Raw genomic sequence first — 7,392 nt, 5'->3', positions numbered from 1 at the left:
AATTTTAATTTATCAAAACATTTTACTTCAATATTTTCTTCTTTTTCAATCAGCCACTTTCACCTTCATTAATAATTAAATAATAGATGAATAAATTTAAATATTAATTTTAATTTTTTAAATTTTAAAATTTAAAATTAAATAATTAATTAATAATCTGATTTCAATTTTAATTTTACTTTCAAATTTTAATTCATTGTTCACATTCCTCACCATTAGTATTATTTTTCTGCCTAGGGGTAATGATTGATAATTGATAACTGAACTGATAATAGATATAGACATATAGTACCGAACCATGGCCACATTTTAACGTTGCCACAGGCAAAAAGGTCTTCTCTCAAGTTATGAATTACTGAATTGTATTGAGCATCGTAAAAACAACGAAGGAACCTCACATCAGAGCACAGCACAGAGTCACACAGCGATCAATAATGGCGAGCAGGTACTGGGTGGTGTCACTTCCCGTTCACAACTCCGCTTCCACTCTCTGGAACCAGCTCCAGGATCAAATCTCCAAGCACTCTTTCGACACCCCTCTCTACAGGGTATATATAATTAATCTTCTTACTTCTTTCATTTTCTTCTTTTTTCCGATTTAACCCTTCATTTTCTTCTCGATACTTCGCAGTTCAACATCCCTAATCTCCGCGTCGGAACCCTAGACTCTCTCCTCTCTCTCAGCGATGATCTCGCCAAGGTGAATCTACTCAATTCCCCCTTCTTCCGATTCGATTAGTTTGTTCTGTTGATCGTGGATCCGCAAATTCACGATTCTCCGAGTTTCTGTTTTGTCTTGTTTCGCTTTTGAAAAATGCGAAATGTTTGATGCAGTCCAACACTTTCATGGAAGGAGTGTCGCACAAGATCCGGCGCCAGATTGAGGAACTTGAGAGGATCTCCGGCGTCGAGAGCAGCGGTCTCACTGTCGATGGTGTCCCTGTTGATTCCTATTTAACCAGGTTTCATTTGAATTCCGTAGTTGGAAATTTGTGACCTCTGTGTGATCTTGTTTGATTTGCATCTGTGTTGAAAGTTAGTGTTTTGATGAATTCAGATTTGTTTGGGATGAAGCAAAGTACCCCACTATGTCGCCATTGAAAGAGATCGTTGATGGAATTCATGGTCAAGTAGCAAAGATAGAGGATGATCTCAAGGTTTTCCTATTTTCTTGCTCTTCTGTAGTGATTGGGTTTAAGATATAGGTAGCAGTAGCATATGATGAATTATCTTTTATCATTCATGGTATCCATAACACTGAACATTCCCTTATAGTGAGATAGTAACTTAAGGAACTGTCCTGCTTACCTTACTAGCCTAACTGCCGTGGCAGAATGCTTAGTCCTTGTTTTCTTATGATTTTTTTTTTGTTAGTTATTTTCCATTATTGCTACCATAATGTTTTTTCCAAGCTTGTAACTGATGTAAGAAAGAAGTTATGTTAAGTTGATAATCAGTTTTGTGCAGCCTTGGTCCTGTTTTGGAGAAAGAAGGTGCTGTATGCTTAACTTTTATATTGATGAGAAGGGTACATAATATTGAATCAATGGACTCTGTTTTCTCATTTTTCATTTAGTTGTTGTAATGTCCTGTTGAGATAAATACAGTAAAAGTATGCTACAATTTGATCTTGTAGATCTAGCTTCTTAAGGCTCATCCAAATTGATTTAAACTCACAAGTTAACATCTGATCCAGAAAAAGTTTATGCTATTCCACTGTCAAAGTGTTCTCTTACTGCTTGAAATAAAATCTAAACATATTTGTACTAAACAAGGTCAAATCTTACAACTTTTAGTGCTTGTGTGAGGTTGACTATAGTAAGGTAGTTGAATGATAAGTGCCCTAAACCAGGTCATTTTTCTGCTGTTGCAATGTTGAAGATGTAATCCATTCTAGCATTGAAACATGTTATTTTTCTTGTATGTCATGACATTTCCTTGATTAATGATTTGATATCACCAATTCACCATTTCCTTTATGATGCTAATTAAAAGATGAAACATGGAATTATTGGGTTCCATGAGTTCTCCTATAGTTATATAAGTCTATTTCTAAGATCTTTATGCTCTTGAAATTTCTCAATACTTGATAAGATACATGTCGGTTGACAGTTAACGGTTTTCATTGGGAAAGCATAATTGCTTATCTGAGTTGTAGTATTTATTGTTTTATGAAACCATGAATATCTTAATTCTTTTTTTCTCAGGGTTCTTCCCTGCTGCTCTCTCAATTTTGTGTCTCCTTTCTTCACTAACAGCTCAAAAGGCCCTCTCTTTGTTTCTGCAAATGAAATGTTTTATGTATGCAAAAGGAATATTTGACCAGGCATTTGAGAAAGGTCTTGGAACTTGAAATTGTTTTTCTTGAGCTTTTAATTGTGATTATCTCCCCTTTTTTGAGGAGTATAGCAAAGAAACATCTCTACTTATTTAGCATTTAGTAGACTGGATTTTCAATATTCAGCTTGGACCTTAAAACTATCATTCATTTCAGGTTCGTGTTTCTGAGTACAACAATATCCGCAGTCAGCTTAATGCTATCAACCGAAAGCAAACTGGAAGGTCTGGATGTTGTTTTGCAACATTAATTTTCAAATTATTTATACCGTGCCCTAGCTGACCTACTTTGCCATTCCAGCTTAGCTGTCCGTGACCTTTCCAACTTGGTAAAACCTGAGGATATTATAACTTCAGAACATTTAACTACTCTCCTTGCCATTGTTTCCAAGTATTCACAAAAGGATTGGCTCGCAAGCTATGAAACACTGACAAACTATGTGGTAAGATAAACCATATGTGCTGCTAAATATGAATCTCAGTTGCTACCTTCTTTGAGGTTACATAAACTGGTCATAACTGAATCTCTGTATATCATATATAGAGTCCAGTAACATTCAAGCTGTTTAATATTTGAGAACATGTTTGTTTTTCCTGGCTTTATTCCTTATTCTGATTAGATTAATTGTAGGTCCCCAGATCTTCCAAGAAGTTGTATGAGGATAATGAATATGCTCTTTACACTGTAACACTCTTCAATCGTGTTGCGGACAACTTCAGAACTAGTGCACGTGAAAAAGGGTTTCAAGTAAGTATTTATTTTTTTTTTCCTGTTTAAACATTAAAAGAAAAAGGGGAAAAAAAAACTGCATAGAATCTGTTAGTCTGGTGAAATTCATTTTCTCATTTAAGATTTGATCCTGGAAACTCTATTAAGATGTGGATAGAGGAATGCATGAGGCACCTAATATGCATTGTTCTAGTTCAATTCATTGTTTTTCGAGGTGTTTAATGTAATTTTCTGCTGTCTTGTTCAGATTCGTGATTTTGAATACAGTCCAGAAACACACGAGGGGCGAAAGCAGGAGTTAGATAAATTGATGCGGGATCAGGAAAGTTTGAGAGGTTCTTTGTTGCAGTGGTGCTATACCAGCTATGGAGAGGTAATTTCTTTTACTTTTCACTGACGCTAATTTTCAGGAACAGCTCTGAGTACTACATCAATGAATTTACAGGTGGTAGGCAAGTATGGTCGGTTAAATGACTATCTTCATGCCTAATATCTTGATGTCTGTCTATCTTTATTCTAGCCCCCCAACAACATTATGGAGTGGTCCATCAGTCCATGGTTTCTCTATTTAAAATGTTTAGTGATTGACCATACATTTATAATGGAGTCGCTTTCTGATATAACTTTTGCTTGCTTTATTATTCTAAACATGCTGTGGTTTGTCACCAACTACTTTTACTTTTTATTTTCGGAAGGTTTTCAGCTCGTGGATGCATTTCTGTGCTGTACGTTTATTTGCTGAGAGCATTCTGAGATATGGTCTACCACCATCTTTCTTGGTAACTATGTTCTTCCAAAACCAAAGCTCAGTGCTCCAATTTTTCAGTTTTTGTTTATCATTGAGAAATATTATGTTCGATTCCAGGCATGTGTTTTAGCTCCATCTGTAAAAGCTGAAAAGAAAGTACGTTCTATCCTTGAAGGTTTGAGTGATAGCACAAACAGGCAAGTGGCTTATAATTTCTATATTATTGTATTTGGTTTAAAATCAGTCTTCCTTAATCCTAAACCCCGTAAACACTCATAAATGTGCAGATTGACCCTTTGACTCATTTTCCCATCAATTGTTAACAAAAAGAAAAAAATACACATTTATCAAAATTCAGGTGGACAATTTGCACATAACCAAAGTTCAAGGGGTATAATTAATGCATTTTGGATAAAATGCACATTTGGGGGTAGTTTAGGGAGTCAACTTGCATATTTTAAGGGTTGCGGCTGAACTGCACATGAACTAAAACTTAGGGGTAATGTGCAATTAGCTTCTCTTTATAGATATAAGCATGCAAAGTTCATGGAAGTCTTATGTTTTATTATCTTGAGGTGTCAGTAGCTGAAGATGATACCGAATTCTGTCTCTTAATCTATTACTTTCTCTTGTTAATGCCATAATTTCTCATCTTCAACCTTGAATATTTTGATTGCAGTTCATACTGGAAGTCTGAGGATGATGTAGGGATGGCGGCCCTAGCGGGTGAGGATGCCCACCCCTACGTGTCCTTCACAATCAATCTTGTCTGAGTGCTTTCAGAAACCAACCAGTCCCTTTGTAGAGTCCCCCTAAGGATTCCGTTGGACAGAAATAATGACAATGCCGGACAGGAAGTGAAGATTTTGTACACTACTATCCTATTCCATTCTTTGTTATTATTATTATTTATATATAAATGGAGCAATAAGAAGTCTAAAGAGTGTCTAGTAAATTGTAAGGACAGTACCGGGATTGATCATTAGCAACTTGTTTTAATTTTAATGTTTTCTGGTTTGCGATTATGGTACTGGAAAAATTTATACAATTGCTTATCCATCCCACTCGGAAAAATTGTTAACATTAAAGCTTCGGGATTGAAATCGTTTTAACCCCAAAAATGCAGAATTCAAGGGGGTTGATGATGGATTAGACTATCATAAAGTTGACCTAAACCTGGATCTAGTTCTTGTTTGGAGTTACTACCCCTAGTTCGAAATAGCAGATATTTTTCTAATTTCATTTCTTTCTAAATAATTGCTTATTTAATCCAGTTAGAAAAGAAAACTTAAATTATTATTAGGAGTGGAAAGTAGAAAGTTTTGGTTTTTTCAATGTATTTAATTATTTAATGTGTCAAAAATTTAAAAGATTTACATTTAACACATTTTAAATCTCTAGAATTTTTAAGATAAAATATATTTTTTGACTTTGAAGTTTGTTAAAAATTTTAAAAATATTCTTACGTTTATTATGTTTTAATTTTGTTTTTGAAATTTTTTATTTTCATCAAATATACTTTTCACAGTTAAATATTCAAAAAATTTAGGACTAATTTAATAATAATGCATGACAATCATGTTCGGTTTGTTTGTGTGGAAGGTTATTTTTGTAAAATTATTGCTGAATTAATCTTAATTTTTGAAAAATTAGCTATTAAAAATATGTTTGATGAATTCAAAAATTTATGGGACAAAATTAAAACAATAAAATTTAAAGATATTTTTAAAATTTTTAACAAATTTCAAAGACAAAAAAAAATATACTTTACTCAAAATTTCAATTGTAGAACTCTTGAAAAGAGTATTTTTATGACACTTGTTTTTAAAACCGTAAATCTATTTTGTAGGAGTTTCTTATTTTAATTTTTGTCTGAAGTATGAGTCAATAAAGCAACGTTAATTTAGCTTGAGCTCGATTAATAATTTGTAGCGTGTAACAAATTTTATGCATTGATTTTGTGTCAATAACTCTGCTCCTAACATGTTTCCAAAATGCAGTTCTTGTCATCAACTTCAATTTCATAGAAGAAATTTCGATTCTATGCCATCCTAAGAAATATGCAAGAAAGGTTTAGCAATGTCTTTTTCCCGAACAATGATAATTTATTCAATTTCAAATGACCATTAGATTCGTGCACAAGGGTTTGGAAGGTCTAAATTGCCAGCCTTGTCGTTCACCTCAATAGCATGCTGGACATGCATTGTTCTCTATTGAGCATTCTCACAGAGATTATATTAAATAATTAATGACTTAACGAGTTTTAAAATTGGTCCAATTTAACTGAAACACACTACATTTTAATTTTACCCCCAAGATTAATTTATATTTTTAACCTCATTTATCATATTATTCAGCAATATTATTATCTACTTATACTTTTCCTTTTCACAGTCTTTAAAAGAGATGCAAGCTTCAAGCATTGAATGCGATGCATTATAAATTTGAGAAGAAATAGCCTCCAAACTACTTATATTAAATGTGCGCTACATGTAGTACATATATATTTTTGGAAAAATTTCAAGTATAGAAGTCACTTTAAATGCCAAGCGTACTTACCATTCAAATGTTATACCTTAGAAAAAAGGATAAATAGATTCTTGACCTTTTAATTCATGGATATTTAAGTTTCTGAAAATTTGAAAATATATTTAAGTATCTGATCTTCTCAAAATCTGGACATATCAATCCCTAAGTCTAATTTGTTCCATTTTAAAAATTCTCTCACGTGTGCATCCGTATATTGACCAGGTCAATATAATGGAAGCCATCAGAATTTTTTCACAAAGATTTGCCATGATAAGGAAGAAGGAGGAGCAAGCACACTTGGAGAGCGCAGTACAGCGATGATTTACTTCACGGACGAGGTCTCTGGTTCAAGTCCAGGATAGTCCAGTTACATCAAGGAAAAGAACGCCAAGGAAAAGAGTAGAAAACTGACTCCTTCATGCATGCTCTACTTGACTCGGGGGATATAGTTCAGTTGGTAGAGCTCCGCTCTTACAATTGGGTCGTTACGATTACGGATTGGATGTCTAATTGTCTAGGCGGTAACAATAGTTTCTTATACCTGGTGGTAGCTCACTTTTTCTAAGTAATGGAAAAGAGAAAGAAGATCAAAACATGTCATTGAAAGACTTGGCTAGGTCAGTATAATGGAAGTCACGTTTGATTTTTCCGTTAAATCTTACAGATTCAAGTGAACAAAGACATTGATGTGTCTAGATTTGGAGAAAGTAAAAAAAAATTAAATATATTTTCAAATTCTCAAAAATTTAAATATCCGTAAATAAAAAAATCAAGGACCTATTTGTTTTTTTTTTCTACCTTTTAAAATGTGAGTGGTCTTGGTTGAGTGGGTTGAAGCATTGGTCTTGCGTGGTTGCGGACCGGTTATGAGTATCCCATAAAGGAGGATAGGGCTACACATGAATCAGATAATATCCGCGGTAATTATCCGCATCCGACCTGAATTTTGCAGATATTATCCGATACGCAGAGCCATCGGATCGGATCGAATCCAATCCGCATTATGATAGTATGGGATTGCGGATTTGGCAGTGATATCGACAGATCC

The 7,392-nt window shown here is 34.0% G+C and overlaps 1 protein-coding gene across 1 annotated transcript; it reads left to right on the top strand.

Annotated features, from left to right (window-relative positions):
• Positions 1–300: 300 nt before the first annotated feature.
• Positions 301–4,840, top strand: LOC130936318 (V-type proton ATPase subunit C). Its single transcript, XM_057866368.1, has 11 exons — positions 301–548; positions 632–700; positions 835–962; positions 1,058–1,157; positions 2,495–2,562; positions 2,639–2,780; positions 2,969–3,085; positions 3,315–3,440; positions 3,763–3,846; positions 3,933–4,012; positions 4,495–4,840. The coding sequence occupies exons 1-11, from the start codon at positions 435–437 to the stop codon at positions 4,586–4,588; spliced, it is 1,122 nt and encodes a 373-aa protein (XP_057722351.1). The 5' UTR covers positions 301–434; the 3' UTR covers positions 4,589–4,840.
• Positions 4,841–7,392: the final 2,552 nt, after the last annotated feature.

Source organism: Arachis stenosperma, chromosome 6 (genome assembly GCF_014773155.1).
Source record: "Arachis stenosperma cultivar V10309 chromosome 6, arast.V10309.gnm1.PFL2, whole genome shotgun sequence".
Lineage (NCBI taxonomy): Eukaryota > Viridiplantae > Streptophyta > Magnoliopsida > Fabales > Fabaceae > Arachis > Arachis stenosperma.
The sequence above is the reverse complement of the archived record's forward strand: the minus strand, read 5'-3'. Positions and strand labels throughout refer to the sequence as shown.

Coding starts and splice junctions, on each gene's coding strand:
- LOC130936318 (XM_057866368.1), top strand. CDS start 435: ATGGCGAGCAGGTACTGGGTGGTGTCACTTCCCGTTCACAACTCCGCT. Junction 3,086..3,314: donor CACGTGAAAAAGGGTTTCAA/GTAAGTATTTAT, acceptor TGTCTTGTTCAG/ATTCGTGATTTTGAATACAG. Junction 3,847..3,932: donor GTCTACCACCATCTTTCTTG/GTAACTATGTTC, acceptor GTTCGATTCCAG/GCATGTGTTTTAGCTCCATC.